Here is a 20,570-nt window from a genome sequence, read left to right on the forward strand (position 1 = left end):
TTGTTTCGGTTCTTGTTATAAGATAGAGTGACTACTAAATCTCTTGCTGATAAACAATTTGGTCTTGCAGCTTAAACACAGATCCATCTGGAGCCGCGAAAGATGTGGAAAGTCGCTTGGCAGATCGAAGACGGCAATTCAAGTTGACACTTCGCCATCGGTCATATTGAAAAGTAAGTTTTTGCAAATATGAAAGGTTTCCGAATAACCGAATAATTTACATTCTTTCAGCATTCTTCATCTCGATTCCTCAAGAAAATGAACCAGGGTCACAAATATAGGCATATTCTAAACTAAGAGGGAAGTTTGGAAAAGGCAGCCAAATTTTTCCGAAAATCATTTTTTCCAAAAAAAATGTAATGTTATGTGAAATAAACTAGTAAATTTATTATGTAATTGATTTCAGTTAATTTTTATTAAGTATTCCTTGCATATGCAATCTTTCTCACTACAAAAATCGGCTCACATCCCCACTGATCGCAAGCGTTTGAAATAATGTGTCAATATGACCCGACAACTTGACGTAAAGCCTAAGTACCCTATAAAGGGTAAAGGGGCTTTGCATGAAAATGGTGTTGACCCAGTCTTTTCCGATAACGGATCAAAACTACACTATAAGGGGTTGCGCCAAATGGGTGTGTACGGTGGTTAAATTAAATGGAATCCCTCGATTGCTTTGATTCAGTAGAATTATTCAACCAAGTAGGCTCACAACACACATTAGAACTCAAATGAGCTTCCAAGGAAATTTTTCCCCAAGAGTGTCATGAAGAGACTCTATCTCAAAAATTAGTCCCTGATGGGGGCTCTTTTGTTATTGTCCTTAAAAAGGCAACTGTGTTTTCGTTTTTGTGTTTTTTTCTCTACAAACAAGGCATAATAAGTCAGCCTTCCGCCGAGGAGAGGACAAATTTTGTGTAAAATTCATAGCGTGTTGGCCACCCGGCAGCAAGGCTGCATCATTGTCATCTGTCGAGCCTATTCGTCATTCGACCCGTAAAAAAAAGAGCTGGAGATAGACGGAAAATAGCCTTACAGCAGCCGCCACCCAATAGCATCAACGACGTGATTGAGTGATGAAGTATTTGATGATGCTGCATGCGTACGCGCGGGACTTGTCGCATTCAAGTGGATTGATTTTTTTTTGCTGTCCCTTGATGTTGGTACCCCGCGCTATCCTATTCTCTGAAGCGAGCTGAGCCTAAAGTCCACAAAGGCTTGAATTTAATTCCATATAAAGGCCATACATCACCCGGGCATCATTGATGTCGTCAACTCTCGTCGATGTAGCCAACGAGCCAGCCAGCCATCCGCAGAATTTCGCTTTGGAGCCAAGGGATCGCGCTGAATCCAGTGAAGTCCCTCCCCGGCAGCCCTGCCGAAAACCTTGAACGTACCATAACACAACAATGGTGAAGTGAAGCTGCAGCAGCATCAGCTCCAATGAAACTATATAGTGTCTCTTCTGGCCAGGCTCATGGATGGGTTTCGAACATCAGAATAGAAATTTATTGCGTGTGAACGTGAGCGCGCCTTCCCTTTCACCCGAATCGTACCAGCAAGAGCCTCCCGGAATCAGTCTCGGGATAACGTCCATTGATTCGCCATTGCCTTCCGTGCTTCCAACGAGCTAGCAAGCTTCAATGGCTTCCAACCGGGGCCACCAACTCAACTCCACACTACACCACGGGAGAGAGTGCCAAAATCTATGATTTATGGGGGATTTAACACTATTTACAGTGATTTGTTCCTCTGGCCGCACGTCGTCGTCTTACTTTTGTGGTAGCCTTTCAATAGATCTCGCTTTTTTGGATCTAGAGCCGGGAATCGACAAACGAGGAGCACCAGAACCAATCCCATCAGCGACTAGTGATGGGGAATCTAGTTGACGTATCGCGCGGAAAGACCTACAGTTTGGCGATTCAATTGGAGGGAACCGTACTCCGCGGGCAAGCTAGAAATGGGCCTTAGAGAATCAATTGGCCTGAAAGCTTGTTTCCGGTGCCGGGAGCCTTCCTTTTTCGGGACGGACTTTCGGGAACCAAAGGGGCCGAATTGATAAATTTCCTAGTTTGGTTAACCGAATGACAGTTTTTTTTGTTCTTTCCTTTGCCACGTTTCACGTGGCAGTTAGCCACAATGATAGGCCGAACTTGTCTTAATTTGTGTTACCGTAGTTGGCAGTTTCAACTGCTAAATGTTTCTAAATCAATTTTAGCTATTCTCTGTTTGGGAACAAAAATTAATGAATTATGATAAAAAGAATTCATTTATTGAAAAAAAAAAATGAATAAAACTCGACTTTGAGTCACGTGCTGTTAGCAAAAAAAAATATTTAAGACAATTTGGAATACTAATGCTTCTATTCTATAACATGCTGGAAACAGTAAAAGCATTTCTAAAAGTTCTCAAAAACCCTCATGGATTGAGATGGAGCTATAAATATGGCATAAAACCGGGCAAATCTACAGTAAATTTATGCTCCTTAGGCATCCCCCCAGGGGCAAAATCTGAACTCCTCCCCACGAAAACCAATCAACGACTTCCATTGCCAGATTCCGAGCACGTGCTTTTTTACTACTAGCAGCAGCAGTAGTTTCGCCGTTTTTGACATTTTCTCTTCCCCACCCAGCTCAACTCAACTCAACTCAGCCGAAGCATATGTGTGTGGAGACGAAAAAAGTAGGAGTAGTAAAAAAGCCACAACTTTCCCACACTCTAGACTTCACTCCTGCTCGTAGCTCTAGTGGTGCCGCCGAAAATATGTATAAAATGTCTAATAGTTTGAATGGAAGAATGGCCCACCCCCGAATGCGACATCCGCCATCCGATCAGCATCCGTCCGTTTGCCGCCGTCAGCCACCCACTGCGGACCGTTTCCAGTCAGTCAGCGCAGTCCTTTCATCAATTTGAGCCGGTTCTATTCTCTAGAGGCAAACTAAACAGCAAACACATACGCATAGAGCTAGGATCCCTGTGTGTAGTTAGGGAGTAAGGGGGGGTTTATAATGTGGTGGCGACATAATTTCTAGCGGAGTCCCAAATATCGGCAGCAGTGGTTTTTATGCGACGTACTCCAGGTCACGTCAACTTGGTTGCCGGCTTATGCGTGATGCGTTGAGAATCGACGGAAGAAGTTGGAGGAAAGGGACCGATGTTAGTCGATTCCGATAGCCTTGATCCCATCCTTTCTAGGAATTGAGCTATCAAGTCTTTTAGGTTTTTTTTATAGAAACTAGATGAAAAACTGTGTTCTAAACTGTGAAAGATACAACGGTCTGGTTACCCTAATTATTCTACTTCTATTGAATGGATTCTATCGGAATAAATTACGGATCGCCATCATCAAGAGACGCACTTCCTTTCCGCATCATACGGTAATCGATTCCAAAACTCCTGTAGGGTGACCAAATTTGTTTGCGTTTTTCAAAAAAAAAAAAAAATAATGAAAAATACTCACATTTTGTAGAGGTTTATAGTACTTATTTATCCAAAAAAAATCAATTATCATTTGAAAACTGAAACAAAATGTGAACAAACAGTTTTGTTAAAAAAAAAAATACAAAAACTGACATAAGCTAATCGTAACTTTTTTTCCATTTAGAATATTTGTAGTCTGGACAACATATTCTATATGTCAGATAGAAATTTTAAGGTGGTTTTGATAGCTTTTGGAGCAGTTTTCTGTGAATTCTTCAGATGTTGCATACGACGTAGCTCACGCGAGATTTTGTTTGGTTCAACATCATTTTTGTTTGTTCTGTGGAAACGAGTCTGCTTATGGTTGATGTGCCATCTTATGTATTCTTTAAGGAAATTTTGTTGCTGACTAACTTTGTCAAAGACCGTAAATTCGTATCTTATTGGGCAAAAAAAAATAAGCTGTTGAACAGCAACATGTCTTTTGGCATTGAAAAACAATCAATTCAACTGAATCCACTGCTAGTGCATAGGGAAGTGTTGCTTGAAAAGTACTCTTGCAATACTTCGCAAGGCCCCCGCAGTGATGTCAGTTAAATTGATTGTTTTTCAATGCCTTAATACATATCCCATTTTTAAAGCTTATAGTTTTTTGCCTAGTAAGATACGAAGTTGCGGTCTTCGACGACGTTGTTCAGCAGAATTTTTTTAAACAACTTATAAAATGGCACAAAAACCGTTAGCTCAAATACACAGAACAAACAAAAACTATGTTAATTTATCAGAACAAAAAATTCAAATTTCACATACAGACATAAAAGTTCAAATTTACTCATGGAAACGTTACTTATAAATTTTGCAAAAAATCAAAGTTGAGTTTTGAACCAAAACGAAGCTTTAAAGACCCTAGGGTTTAAAAAATGACCTCAAATCGACTCAGTGTAATGCATACCTTATACATAATCATTATTCATTAGGGAATAGGGATATTTCTTATCATTTCTTAAGTTAACCCTCTATAGCTATTCGGGTTAATATACTGAAGAACTGAGATTTTTGAAAAATCACGTATGTTCCATAAAAATAATAATCTAATTAGCGAGAAAAAACTAAACTGTTTGTCTTCAAAATTAATTGATTGAGAAATGACAAACAGCGATGCGATGCCAAAATTGGATGACATTTTTTTTAATTAAATTGTTTTTTAGGCCTTTTTTATTCTGAAGCAACTACAGAACACCTGCTAAAACATAAAAATCTTATTTTGAAACCCTAGGAAACTAGAGTAAATTACCCACACAATGGATTTATTATCATCAAAATCGTTTAAACTTTGCGGACAGGAGAACGCCGACAAACTACAGTTCAAATTGCTAGAATTTTGAAATAAGAAAAGCCATGTTGTGATTAATATTCAGACCACTTAATCGCTAATCAGCTTATTGATTCAGAAAAAAAAAATCGTAATTAATCCTAATCCTAATTTAACCTAATAATCAACTTTCAGAATTCTGAACTCAGAGAAGAAGAACTGAATGGCGGAAACCAAACGTAGAAAAAACTTATGATAAAAAGAATAAAAACAATGATGAATTTCAAAAAAATAATAGCCGAATTGAAAGTTGGAATGAATTATTCATTCCAGAATTTTGCACTCATTTTTTTATATCTAATATTTGATTTCCAATTTATCAATCCAAAAATTCAACAATATCCGAGCTGGTTTGAGCACAATTCTGGAATTAGGTATTTAAACAAAACCAGAAGGAAGAGAAAGAACATAATATGAAAATAATGTTTTTCATCGAAGTTCATTAGTGACGCTCAAATCGTGTTGATGGCATTCGAAAAAATTAAGATGCAGGTATATTCCGATTAATCCAGTTTCAAAAAAATCATGTTTAGATGAAAAATCACAACTTTCCAAGAGTGAAATTAATATTTTTTTTTATTGATTCAGCAAATAATGTGAGTAGACCTGAGCAAAATCCGGTAAGTTTTACATAATATTCGTGCATCAGAGTTGGACAGGATGAATTGCAAAAATTTCATTGATTCGGGCAAGTCAGGAATTATCCCGTTAATCTAGAATTCTTATGAAGGATTACTTACAAAACAGAGTATTAAAAATTAAAATATGAAACAGAAAATAGAACAAGGGAATGAATCTAAAACTCGAAAAAGTTGGATCAGTAATTACAATATACATATTAAAAAATAAAAATTTTTATGTAGATTCAGTGTTCAGGTTTATATTATACTAGCTGACCCGGTGTGCTTTGCTACACCCCCAAAAATTATTGAAATTTGTGTTAACTTGTTATTTAATTTTCTTTTATTTGCAAAAAAAAAATAATTCAATTTTAGAATCATTCAAATGTTTTTCCAAAATAAAATTGCAACCTTTTTTTATTTTTAAATCTTAATTATTTTTTTTTATCCGTGTTCGAATCTTTTTTATGACCCTGGGTTTCTTTGCTTCAAAAGTTTATAACTTATGCCAACATATTTTTCATATATGGAATCTTCATTGCCCCGTCACGGGACACCTTTTTGACCTATTCGTTCTCGAATCAATATACAAATTGTGAGAGTGACCCCCTCCCCCATTCCTTTATCTTTAATGGAAGGAAAGGGGGGTCTTGTAACATCAGAACGTACCCTCTCATAACACTACCTTCATGAGTTGTTCGTTTGCTTCATTATTTGTCAAGTTATGCTATAAAATTTGTATCGGAGTCCCACTTCCTATCTATCTTCTACCTGGAAGGAGGGGATCAAGGTCAAACATTTCGTGTATATAAATACACTCCCATGCCCAATTCTGTTCCATTTGATCGATTGCATGATTGTTTCCATGTCATATTTGGTTTTATTTGTAAGATAAGTTCTTGGTTTGTGAAAAACAATCGAATGTGAGCTCCCGTCTTCCCTAACTGTATCTCCAATTGAAGGAAAAAGAAGTCTCAAATAAGCAAATAACCATTTTACGTATTCAAATGCTTTCCCATTCCAAAATTGTTTCCATTAGCTCTATTAGTTCTCGAGTTAGCCTCCATCTCCTTCCTACCATCCCAATGGAAGAAGGCAGTAGTACCAAATATTCACAGAAATATACCTTGAGCCTAAATACTCTCCCAAGCCAAATTTCGTTCCATCTGCTGGGTAAGTTCCCAAGAAGAAAGAAGAAGAAATTGTATGGGAGCACTCTCCTCCCTTAAGATTTTCCTACTTAAAGAACGGAGGGTTCTCAAAATATCATAGAAACATTTTTTGTTATCGAATATTTGCCCATGGCAAATATGATTCCATTCGCTTGATTATTCGCCCAGTAATGCTGAAAATAGGAAAGAACCCCCCTCCCCACTTTCTATCTTCTCACTGGAAGGAGGGAGGGGTACCAAATATTCATAGAACTATTTATCGTACCCAAATACCTTTCCAAGCCAAATTTGGTGCTATTTGCTCGAAAAGTTTTTAAGTTATGCAGTGACAAAGAGGTTAAACCCCCCCCCCTTATTTCCTGTATCTCCACTGAATGGAAGAAGGGGTCTGAAACAATCATAAAACCATTTCTCGTATTCCACTAACCTCCCATGCCAAATTTGGTTCCATTAACTTGATTAGTTTTCCAGTTATGTTAAAAATTATAAGGTTGGGCCCCTCCCTCCTTCGTATCTTACCAGTGGAAAGAGGGAGGGGTACCAAACCATCATAGAAACATTCCTCGTACCAAAATACACTCCCATGCCAAATTTGGTTCCATTTGCATGATCAGTTCTCGAGTTATGAAGACTTATCACTTTTATTTATATGACCCCCTCCTCCCTTCCACGAAGAGGGAGGGGTCCCAAACTATTATAGGAACCTTCCCCGGCTTCTAATACACCCATCTGCCAAGTTTCACGCAAATCGGTTCAGTAGTTTCCGAGTCTATAGGGAACAGACAGACAGACAGACAGACAGAAAGACAGACAGACAGACAGAAATTCATTTTTATATATATAGATTTTAAATTAAAGTATAAATTATTCTACAACAAAACAGAGAAACTTGACTCAAAATTTTAACTTTTAAAAAAGACAATCAAAAAAATTTGCAGTGAAGCATATTCAAATTATGTTATTTTAAGTTCCGAATGTATGTATTTATTTAGATGCTTATATAACAATCATCGAGATTTCTCTATACCTTGGCTAAAAATGAAAGTCAAAAGTTTGATTTTCCAAAAATCAGGCTGAAGCGGCAAAACTAGAAGTTTAACGACTTTTCGAAAATTCGCAACAGATATCGAAGCAGAATAAAGGTAATGATTTAAATTTTCCTCATTTTATTATTAAAATATAGCATAGCAAGCAATAATAGTTTAATTTCACTATGAACAGAGTTTTGACATTTGACTAGAAATTGGATAAAAAATTGAAATTAAATCAACGACAAAAGTCGTTTTCGTCGATCATTCTTCTTACTAGGTTTGTGATATAGCTCAGTTGGCAAGTCAGCTGCTTCCTGAGCCGATGTTCGTGAGTTCACAAGGAATTAGCCCATGGTATTTTTATTACGAGCTTTCAATGTATGTGTGAGTTATAGAATAAAGTATGCAGAAAAATTGCAAAATAAAATTTATTTTTTTTTTGAAAAATTATCCACAAAATTATCAGTAATAATAATAATAATATTTATTAATGACCCAAATGATCAAGGTTTGGAAGAAATTTGCAAAATCGCATAGAGATGATTTAAGAATTTAAAAAAAATATTATTCAACTTTGATGGGCCATAACTATTATAATACTCAAAATAACGACTTAAACCGAGTTGTGTTTTTCGAATTCAAATATTATTATTTCACTGAATCAATAACTGCTATTTTCATTTGAAAAAGTCATGCATTAAAGGGATAAAAAAGCAAATTTTTGCTTCATTTACCTGTTGAACAACTTTAATATAAATTTAAGAAAAAAATCTTGACTGTTTTTGATCTTTCATATTTGAACAAGCAAAACACAAAGTGGTACTATTCTTGTTTCGCTCACAGTGTATTGTGATTTTTGAGTTATTGTTTGAATTTTTGAACACATATTTTCGACACTGCTCAGTTCTGGATTTAAGTAAAGGTTGTTTGCTATTCAATTTAGAAGCTTTTTATTTTCTTTTCAAATTTGTTTCTTGTTTTCTATTTTCAACTTCTTTTTAATGAGCAGACAACCAGAAAAAGGTTTGAAAGAAATGATATGGGCTTAAAAATTATGAAAATTTTTTGCTAAATACGTAATTCTACTTTATTCCTAATTCAAGCTACGTTTTGTGTTATTTTATCCAATAAAGGTCGATGCAGTGAGCAAAAATGTGTTCTGGAAAAAAGAATCCCGTAAAAACTTTGTGTAGCATTTACCTTGAATGTTCATCAAATCTAAAAATTTGAAACAATCTGGAAAACTAAGTTTACTCGTAGTGGCATGAACGAAATTTCAAATTCCAATATAGCTTAAACTAAAAATATTACATTTTTTTTCTCTTTTTTCAGGGACCTGAGGCCACCCTACCCAAGCTTGCATTCATGGACCAAGGACAGAGAAGCAGCGGCAGTCACGGCGAGTTCTAACTTTTGCAGACCAGTCTTGTGGGACTAGCGCATAGAGAGATGGTCTACGCCTAGAGAGTCGGCCTTTGTGATGCTTAATTTGAATTTATTATCCAGTCAATAGGCGTCATCATCATCGCCATCAATGAAGGGGGAAGACGAGAGCGTCGTCGTTGCTGACGACGACGACGTCCACGATGGACGGATGATGGGCCACAAAAGTGGTGTCGTTTTGGATGACCACCACACAACGGACGATTTACTTTTGGGTCCGGGTACACGCATTTTATTCGAGAGGCCACCAAATTCATTCATGCGAGCTTGATTGAATGGATCCCAAATATTTTAACCATTTGAAAGTTTCAGTCCTTGAACCAACTAAAAAAATTGGAAGGAATCGAAATTATTGTAGCCTAATTATAGCAAAAAAAAACTTTTCGAAACGACTCAAATGCATCGCATTGGCGTCATTGAGTCAAGCCTCAAAAGTAAGATCTAGGACCTAAATGAGTGTGGCTGCTGCCGGCAGCCCACTTGATTCTCAACTTAGCCCCAAAACCTTCGACAGCAGCGGGGCCCCAACAAATGATCTGTTCGATTAATCAAACACCTGTTGCTTATGGCACCTTTTTCCACCTAAAGCACTCTACCTCCCTCACCTGAACAAAAAGAAGTAAAAAAGAGCTACCTCTCGCTCCGTACAGTTTCTAAGTCACGCCGGGCGGTGTACTCCTAACCGAAAATTGAACCAACAAAAACATTAATCCATGATCTTTTTTTCGGGGGGCTCTCGAAGTCTAAAGTTTCTTTTTCTGGGCGCTGGAGGTTCCATTTTTGGACCTAGGCCGTCGTCCCGGTCGAGCCGGCTAATGCCTTCTGTGTAGCTAGATTCATTAATGAATCTATATGCTTTTCGGAGGTACCCCCCCTGAGACCGACTGCTTTCGGCTAGCAGCAGCTCCCCCACGGGTGGTGGTTTGCCGAAGGGGTCCTTGAAGGTGTTGGTGTTCGATTGCGGATCCCTAAGTTCCAGCCTCAGATGGTAGCAGCGTGTTGCCACCCTCGCGTTTCTCCCTTGCCCAGTTTGTCAAGCACCTTATGTGAGAGGTTCGAAATTAAGGTCACGTTCGTTCGGGTGCTCGTTTGTTTACGTGTATTGGTGGTAATATGAAGATTGGTAATTTTTGCGCTGCTATTTTTGTGTTGCGCCGCGCGGCGCAATGGATCGAATGTCGAAATTAGAAACAATAATAATGACCGAACGACACAAACGACGAGCAAGTGTCGTGGATTAATCTTACCTACATAAATCACCTTTTTTTCGACAGTTTTTGCCTTCCCTCTGTGCTCATAAAATGATTTGGGTCTTACCTGAAAAAAAAAGAACAGAAAAGGAAACTTATTAATACCCAGTTAACAATTCAAGTATATTGCTCAATGGGACTCGATTTGATGCATCAATCTAATAGGGCAACAACAGCACCTTGAAAACTGCATCGTTAAAGATAAGTAGATTGCGATAGGAATTCATATTCCTACAAAAACAACTCAAAATAGTTAAACACCACTTTTAACTCCCGTTTGCACTCCTTCTTTCGGCTAAATCACTAGATAAAAGAATCAAAACAATAGAACACTTCGCTTCGTTCCGCTCCGATTTGAACGTTATCAGTATCGAGTGCGTTGGTGTTGGTGGGGGCGTTTAAGCCGAACGTGGAGCAGTGATGCCACTTCTATTGGATTGTCGTATACGAGATTGCGTGGGCGACGAACTTTGGTATTTTTGTACATTATTCAGATTTGAATTTAGAATCCAGATTATCCGGATCTAATTTACGAATCTAAAATATCGAATGAAGACTCTGAACCTGGAATCAGAATTCATTTTAAGATTTCAGATACAGATTCAGAAGTCAGATTTCTGATTCAGATTTGTGATTAAGATTTCAGACTAAAATTGCAGATTCAGATTTCAGATAAAGATTTCAGATTCAGATTTCAGATCAGATTTCAGATTCAGATTTCAGATTCAGATTTCAGATTCAGATTCAGATTTCAGATTCAGATTTCAGATTCAGATTTCAGATTCAGATTTCAGATTCAGATTTCAGATTCAGATTTCAGATTCAGATTTCAGATTCAGATTTCAGATTCAGATTTCAGATTCAGATTTCAGATTCAGATTTCAGATTCAGATTTCAGATTCAGATTTCAGATTCAGATTTCAGATTCAGATTTCAGATTCAGATTTCAGATTCAGATTTCAGATTCAGATTTCAGATTCAGATTTCAGATTCAGATTTCAGATTCAGATTTCAGATTCAGATTTCAGATTCAGATTTCAGATTCAGATTTCAGATTCAGATTTCAGATTCAGATTTCAGATTCAGATTTCAGATTCAGATTTCAGATTCAGATTTCAGATTCAGATTTCAGATTCAGATTTCAGATTCAGATTTCAGATTCAGATTTCAGATTCAGATTTCAGATTCAGATTTCAGATTCAGATTTCAGATTCAGATTTCAGATTCAGATTTCAGATTCAGATTTCAGATTCAGATTTCAGATTCAGATTTCAGATTCAGATTTCAGATTCAGATTTCAGATTCAGATTTCAGATTCAGATTTCAGATTCAGATTTCAGATTCAGATTTCAGATTCAGATTTCAGATTCAGATTTCAGATTCAGATTTCAGATTCAGATTTCAGATTCAGATTTCAGATTCAGATTTCAGATTCAGATTTCAGATTCAGATTTCAGATTCAGATTTCAGATTCAGATTTCAGATTCAGATTTCAGATTCAGATTTCAGATTCAGATTTCAGATTCAGATTTCAGATTCAGATTTCAGATTTCAGATTCAGATTTCAGATTCAGATTTCAGATTCAGATTTCAGATTCAGATTTCAGATTCAGATTTCAGATTCAGATTTCAGATTCAGATTTCAGATTCAGATTTCAGATTCGGATTTCAGATTCAGATTTAAGATTCAGATTTCAGATTTCAGATTCAGATTTCAGATTCAGATTTCAGATTCAGATTTCAGATTCAGATTTCAGATTCAGATTTCAGATACAGATTTCATATTCAGATTTCAGATTTGAACTAGAGTTTGTTGCTTTTTTTGAACTTGGTAGTTTCAAACCTTTAATGCTGAGCCATTTTTTGTTTCTCTGCCGAAATATTTCCTTATAAGTCGTTTCAGCATTTGTAAAATGTTAGCCGTAATATTCTCGAAAGATGTACTTTTAGGATAAGAAAACAGAGCTCTTGAAAGTTTCCCCGAGATCCTTTACAATAAAATAAAGATAATTGGTAAATTTTAACTAGCATTTATAAATAAGAATTAAACAAAAATTTTATTTTGCTTATTCTGAATATGAAAATCAGACCTCAGTCTATTAAACAGCTTTGCTGAATCTCGTCTGTGAAGCAAGTGGATTCGATCCATCATGCATAAAATCGCATTAGAAATGATAGCTGAAATCTTTTCAATGCGAATCGCAATTCCTGTCAAATAAGTAAACGTCCGTAAAAAGTGATAACGATATAAATCGGATATGATAAAAAGTGAAGATGCAAGTGAGAAAACAACCTTGTTGTTCTCTCTGCGTTCTCTCCTATTTTTACAGTTATTATGGCCTGTTTGAGATGGTGAGTGCTTTTCAACCGACAATTGCTCTTGCCAAGGTATTTCGAAAGCGTATGGAGTATCAAACCGATGAAAAATTAAAATATCTGGAAAAACTTATGTGTCCGTTTTACCCGACCTTGAGGTGTCCGTCTTACCCGCCTTAGCAACTTTATTTTCAAAACGTTTGTTGTTCAATTCCTTTGACCGAAGTTCGCTGATTTTCCTCCAGATGGTTAAAAAGAAGTCTAATAAATACTCTACCTTTGAAAACGGTTGAAATTTTCGAATATTTTGCGAGTTATGAACTATTTTATGAGGAGAGAAAATTACATCAGATAATGGATCCTCAAAGTTTGTGTTTGTTTTGTTTACTATTAAGGGACCTTGTTTGCTATAAATAAACAAAAGGTCTCGAAACTGTTGATACACCAAGACGAACATATTCCCATCATTAGATTTGTGAAAAACATTGTATTTTTTGAAACGTTGAAAGTGTCCGTTTTACCCGCTGTGTCCGTCTTACCCGACTTTCTCCTATACTTTCAGGATGTACGAATAAAGTGTTGAATATAGTCCGATTGGTATAAATATTATCGTTTAAGCCAGAAGTTAAAAAAATGTATTGTTTATTGTTGTTCACGGTCTTCGATAACTCAATATCACACAGACTGATTTTCTCTTAATCTACGCTTAAAACTATCCTTACTTATATTAAAGTCGAAACATGAATACACTTGGTTAAACAGCTTACAAGAAATATCAAAGGGGTTATAAAATTCATTTCGTCCGTAATTCATCATCCTTAATGGTTCGTAATTGCGCAAAGCGCGAGAGGGGACATGGAATGGTATCATTTCGATCAGGTTGGTACTGTCGATGTTTCCAGATAAGATATCAAAGATGAATACACGCCGGAGGAGTAATACACGAGATCCGATTGGTTCGATTTTCAGGATTCCGCATCGATCGTCGTAAGGCGGAAGCCGTTGTGGTTCGTTCCAGGGTAAGTTCGGCAGTGCATATCGCAGGAAACGTTTCTGGACAGATTCTAACAGCTTCATACCGCCTATGGATGAAGGTGCCCAAATTTGGATATTATACTCCAAAACAGAACGGACCAGTGAACAGTAAAGTACTTTTAGAGTGGTGGTATCACTGAATCCTTTTGTGTGGCGTACGATGAATCCTAGCACTGTTTTAGCTTTAGCCACAGTCAAAGCTAGGTGATCCTTAAACGTGAGCGATTTGTCCAGAATCACGCCAAGATCCCTCATAGTTTCAACCTTCTCAAGTACAAAGTCACCCGCTAGGTAACTATGCGTTATCTCTGTTCTGCTCCTCGAGAAAGTCAAGATTTTACATTTTCCTAGATTCATCTCCATTGCATTACATTGTATGTACATATATTGCCTCCACTTTGGTTGGTAAATGTTGTTTTTTTTTCGACTTTTATGCGATGATTCTACAATGTATATGAAACGTATAAAAAAGTTTGTTGAGAAATATATCAGCAAAACTGGTTGTTGGGGAAAGTCAACAACTAAGAAGTAAATATATTTAAAAAAAATCTTCAAAATTGAAACAATTAATCATAACATAATGTTTTCTGCGACAAACGCAAAGCGTCGTTTGGCAACGACAACAACCGGATTGAATCAATATATTAATCTGATTTTAGCTGTCAACATCCGTTAAATTACCAGCTCACTTTGCACCATCCGTCTCGTGTTGCTCGTTCTCGCCACTTGATAAACCAACTAGGTACCTACTTTGAATGCATCATATGCATATAATTTGCAGTTTGGTCGTGGTGCGCGCCTTATGAGTGGCAGGCAGCCGACGACGAGACACAATTACAGCCGCTTGCAGTGCTGCCGGACGAACTGGTTTTCCGGGGTTGAGAATCACAAGCGCTCGGAGAATCCTCCGAAGAGGGCGAATCACGAGATCGCTCCAATTGATGCGGTCGATGCGCCATAATTTCATCATTGTATGTACAAATGTGGATATAGGGCTTATAGAAAAGCACGCGGTTGTATTGGGACATCCGCTCGATTTGCCGGCTAAAGCGAGGGTGGGATCGAGTTGTCTACTGTTGATCTTGCCCGGCTTGTAAACTGATCAGGCTAATAATGTCATTCAATTCAATTTACTTCTACCTAGCTGTGGCCGGTTTTGCCGTTCTTTTGAGCGCTCCCCACGGACGGTGATATGCGCGGTGCGTTTAGCTAGCTGATTTGCCGTAATTTCTTATGGTTCTGTCCAGCGAACTGATCTCGTTTCAGTAATAAGTGGTAATGGCAGTGCGTCGTTACCGCCAGAGTTATGTTGAGGGTTTGGTGCGTTGAGGTGTGCAGGACTCAAGTGGACACTTTGCACAGGTTGCAATTATCATTTCGATTTGGAAATTGGAATCAGTAGAATTCTACAAAGTGATCGCAACTTCTCAGGCTCTAGGACGGCCGCCGCGCCGGCTTGGGCTTTGTAATTGTGTTGAAGCCTAACTGAGCGAGGGTAGACTGGCCCTGGTCACCACGAGTGAATGACTTGTCTCGACGAGCGGCAATCATCGTCGTCAACCCCATCCGATCCGAGGTATTAATAATGCCACTACTGTCGACTTGTGTTCCCAATGTGTACGAAGACACAAGATCGTACAACAACTATACATAACAATTTAATATTAATTTCCCACTGTCAAGTAGCCGTCACTGAAAGGGACCCGGGCTGTTGCCGATGCCGCGTCGTCGTCGTTGGGTTCCTAAGCTGCTCAATAGTAGGTACCTACAACAAACTTAATAAACCTGTTTCCCTGGGGCCTACCCGATGGTGAAGAACTACCGATGCTCGTCGATACACCGGAGATCAAGTGAATCTCCTCCAAGTTCCCCCCTCTTCCCAGCTTCCAATTGGTTAGCTTGAAGCAGCATAATCGAATCCTAACAATTTTGCAGCTGGCAAAGAAGAGCTGACTGAATCGCTTAGACCAGACTCCAAACACAGTGGGTCACATTCGATCTTAAAGTGTTTCAACGACAAAATTTTTAAGTTCTGTTCATAGTCACCCAAAATATTTTTCGAAATTTTATTGAAAATTTATCTCACTGCTGTCTGGAGTTCAAATGTGACCACTGTGCGCTGCGGTCTCCACAACCCTGCGGAGTACGTACCCGCAAATATCTGTGGTTGCAAATCGAACGTCAATGGGCGAGCCATTCAGTTCTTGAGCCTATGACTGTCACACACTCTCAGACGGTGGCCGGTCGCCGCGTTCTCCGTCCCTGATCAACCTCTCCAGTGTGTCAACCGATCGATCGATACTTGCGACGGACGCGAGGATTTATGCGAACTTGTTGCGCCCCTCGTAGTAGGATAGGCTAGTCAGCTCAGCCAGCATCGAGGGGGTGTGTAGACCTGACTCAACTTTTTTTTCCGTCCTCCATCGATCGCTTGTGTCTGGTTTTTTTTCTCTCTTTTTTCGTTTGTTTCCTTCAACATCTTTTTGTGATATCGCGTGCATTCTTGCAGCGGGTTGCTGCTGCTGCTGCTGCTGCTGTCGTTCATACAGAGCTCTAAGGTGACGGTGTTTGTGGTGTGTTGTGCAACCGCATCGCTCTGAACGACGGACGTTGTGGCGATAACTCGTTTTTGGGCTAAGCCATGCTTCATGCCATCTCGGTATCAACCTACTCTTAACAGCACGCATCAATACATCAAGTGCGCCTCGGACTGATTCAAACGCCTCGGCCTTCTCATGCCCTAGCAACTTTTTATTAATTTTTGAATCGTTCCAGCTCTTACTTGAGTCACTCACGAATCGTTGTCCCCTGTCTTGGGATCGAGGTTTTATCGAAGGTGTCCCAGCCCAGCAAAACAAGCGTTCGTCGGATAATATGCCATCAGCCCCGGATGGCCCGGTGCTGCGAACCTCATGCATGTGGATTTCCCTGGGCCGCGACAGGTGGAAATTTCTTTGAACGACAGCGTCGTCGTCGTCGTCGTCTTCGTCCAATCGCCAGGAACCACAAAACGGAGCTGCTGCTGCACCACTTTTGATCGGTTTGTTTTTCTTCGGTTCGATTTTTTTTTGTTCGAAAAAGAAGGAAAAAAGTGAGAACTTAAAATTACGAGCGTTAAGGTACGCGGGAGAAGGCATCAAGGAAGTTGTCAATTTTCGATAATTGCAACATGATGGCTGTTGAAATGTTCTGGACTTATTCAAGAAAATTGTAAGAAAACAAAATAATTTTCATAAAAAATATGAGAAAATTGATAATTTAAAACTTTAAAAATATCAGCAAAAAACTTTTAGTTTTCATTCTATGGGTGATGATTCAACGAAAAAAAAAACAAAATTTAGCTTTCATTTTATGGGTTCTGTCTCTCTTTTCTAGAAAGAGAGATAACTCCGATAAAATGAAACAAGAACCTTCCCAGACTCCAATTTTTCAACATGCCAAATTTGGAACCATTTGGAGAGGGGTATTTTCACTTCATTCAACTAATACAGAAAACATTTTTCGTCTCCAAATATTTTCGCAAGCCAAATTTTATTCAATATGCTTGATTGGGGCAATGCAAAAAAAATGTATGAGAGTCCTTTTCCTTTTCTTGTCTTACCGCTCTGGCCTTGAATCATCAAAGATCTATTCCTCATACCTAACTGTACTCCATGACCTAGATTAGTTCAAAAGTTTTTATCTGAAATCCCCACACACTTACACGGAGAAAAAAAGACGACAGTTGTTATAACTATTTCAACTATTTATATCAATCATCAAATTGTAGTTGATTTTTTCGCATTCAAACATAAATAAAATAGATTCAACTATATACTGCTGTTTGACCTTATGAAATCAACTATAATGATTGAAAAATCAACTATAATGGTATGATTGATTCAACTATAAATATGATAAATTCAACTACAATTGTAGAATTGAATTCAGGCATTCAATTATAAATATAATAGAATCAACAACAAACTATTGATTGACCTTCTGCAATCAATCATAAATATAACAGATTCAACTATAAATGTGATAGATTCAACTATAAATGTGATAGATTCAACTATGAATGTGATAGATTCAACTACAAACTACTGATTGACCTCCTGCAATGAACTATAAATATAAAAGATTAAACTTTAATACAGACCCCGTTCGATTTAGGCAACATTCGATTTGGGCAACATTCGATTTGGGCAACATTCGATTTTGGCAACATCCGATTTTAGCACATGTGCCAAAATCAAACGGTTTTTTGGATCGACATTGCCTTATAGTTTTCCTTACACATAATAGGACCAATATAATTTAGAGACAAACCATAAATACGTTTATGAAATATAACAACAATAAAAATTTTTAAAAAATAATAATACAGCACTCATAAATGACGTAAAACCTAAAAAACATTTATAAAAAAAAACTAAAAAACAAATATATACAAATGAATAGAAATGACAAAAAATATCTAAAAAAGATACAAATGACATATTTAACAAATAGGATAATAATAACTAACATTCTAAACTTAACGACATGAAGAACAAAAAAAAACCGTTTGACTTTGGCATGGTTCGATTTTGGAAACAGAAAATTCTCGAGGGTGTTGCCAAAAGTGAAAGGGGCCTGTAGTATAATTGATTTAACTTTAAATATGATAACTGATCAATTGTATGATTGATTCTAAGCATTCAACTAAAAATATAATTGATTCAACCAGTGGTTGACGTGTTCATCATTAGAAATCTTTCTACGGGGAATTTTCTTATCCTTTTTAACCCCACCGAGTGCAACAGCTTTTTGTTGTTCTGCCTAATCCTGCTGCCTAATCTGTGCAGCTTCTGGTACGGAAGCAGCATAACGAAAAAAAAATGTGTTGGACAAGGACAGCAACAGCAGACAAGAAAAGGTAAGCAAAAGCTTCGATTGCACCGGGAAGGTTGTTAATTGTGATTTCCGAATTTTAAGGTCATGGGGGTGACAAAAATCTCTCAGGCAGAACCGACACAATGGCCCTCTTCAAGCCGCTGACATGATCAACAACTAAAAATTTGAGGAGGTGTAAATGTGATTTAACAAGTTTATAAATTGTGTGATAAAATAAAATTCTTATTCTGAAAAATAATGCAGTAGCGTTTAATACATCAGGCGGTTCTACAATATATATATATATATATATATATATATATATATATATATATATATATATATATATATATATATATATATATATATATATATATATATACTAGCAGACCCGGTAAACTTCGTTTTACCATGTTAAACTTGGCGTCCATTTTTCATTTTTTTTTCTTCGCTGTTTGACTTTAGAAAAGCATCAAATCTTGATTGTTAATCGTTTACTCGAATTGTCTCGCTAAATTATATCGGAATCAAATCTAAAAATTTTAACTCAATTCTAAGGGTCTTTTTATAAATTATCAAAAAAATTGCTCCAATCAATCTTACATGCATTTTACATGAATACTTTTCATTTACTTTTCTTTGATTCGTATGCTTTGAATATTCCCGAATGGTATCAGGTATCAGCTTCCCGTTGCAAATTTGATTTTTTCAGCCCTCAACGTAACCATCAAACTTGGCAAGACTCATGCTAAAAATATCCACTATGTTTCATTTATTGAATACCATTTAGTTGATTTACTCCGCTTTGCTCGAGTTCACTTTAAGGTTGAAATCGAAATCAAAAGTTTCTCAATAATTGAAATTTATTGCATATGATACTTTATGGAAAAAGAATTTTGAATATCGGGACCATTTTTGGAGTATTTGCCCAATACTCTACCTATCGCAGCACTTTCAGCTTCCGAGTAACTTTGGATGGTCTATTTTTTAAAACTGCAGAAATAAAAAAAAACATTAGAGATGATTCTTTACTGAGCATTTTCAAGCAGCAGTGGAAATTAATATCCATATGTTCATCAAAACCATGTCCAAATTAAAAAGGTTCGCCGTTTTATTATTTGTTTAAGCAAAAAAATTCTTTGAACATTTACGCAATTAATCAAGAAAACGATCAGTATTGAATGGGAGAAAAATGTGTAAATTTTTTACTTCAACCGAATTACAGCATTTTTATTTGGATTTTTATCCCAATGAACATATCTGCCAATTTAAACCATTTTTATTAAGATTCTTACTGAAGCATTGGGGTGTTCTGATTTAATTTCCTGAACAGTGTTGGAAGTGATCTGCTATTTTGTTTAAGATTATGTGATATTTTCAATAACATTTGATTGAAATGCAGGTTTTTTAAAACTAAAAAGACCGAAAAAAGCTAACCTGTTAAGGCTACGATGATTTCATGAGTTTATTCGTTTTCTCTGGAAGTTTTCATGTAAATATACCTCGAAATCTTTGAAAACATTAAAGTGTCTTTCGGCTATCATCACAGTTCAACTTTCATATTCCTTCAAAAAGAAATATCTAAGTATACATTTGTCCCATTTATTGATGCAAGTAGAAACACTTTATTCTTTTTCAGATGCGTCAGTGTAAAGACTTAAAAATGAATTAAATACTTGTTCCTGTTTGTCTTTTTTATCAACTTTCATTGATATATCTGCAATTTTTCTTCAGAATGAAATAATGCTTGGTACTTCAATTTCACTGAATACTGTTTTACCATAAGACCTTCATTTACAAAAACATTTAAAATTTTTGAATATCCGCTTCAAATTCACCAGGAGAAAAAAGTCCTTAAAAGGTATATGTTTAATGGCTTAAAGGCGCGTTGCCACTTGTTTCACCGTGTGAAATGACAGAAGTTAATGTTATTTTCAGCACTTTCAGGTCATAAAAAAAACTTATCAAAAAAAATTCTGCTTCTGCTATCAAAAAAATAATGTTTCTGGAATATCAATCACAAAAAGCGGATCTAAAGTCTCGTCTTTGTAGCC

At 36.9% G+C, this 20,570-nt stretch overlaps 1 protein-coding gene across 2 annotated transcripts in view; it reads right to left on the minus strand.

The window, feature by feature from the left end:
- Positions 1–20,570, minus strand: part of LOC129747574 (early growth response protein 1) — a 136,516-nt gene that overhangs the window by 76,516 nt on the left and 39,430 nt on the right. Inside the window, exon 1 of one of the 2 annotated variants that reach the window (XM_055741854.1) lies at positions 10,488–10,632. The exons of the other annotated variant lie outside the window; for it this stretch is intronic. Coding sequence (XP_055597829.1) covers positions 10,488–10,501 — 14 coding nt within the window. The 5' untranslated portion in view covers positions 10,502–10,632. Of the gene's footprint in view, positions 1–10,487; positions 10,633–20,570 lie in introns of those variants that run through there. 2 annotated transcript variants of the gene reach the window in all.

The sequence above is a fragment of the Uranotaenia lowii genome, chromosome 2 (assembly GCF_029784155.1).
Source record: "Uranotaenia lowii strain MFRU-FL chromosome 2, ASM2978415v1, whole genome shotgun sequence".
NCBI classification, from domain to species: Eukaryota; Metazoa; Arthropoda; class Insecta; order Diptera; family Culicidae; genus Uranotaenia; species Uranotaenia lowii.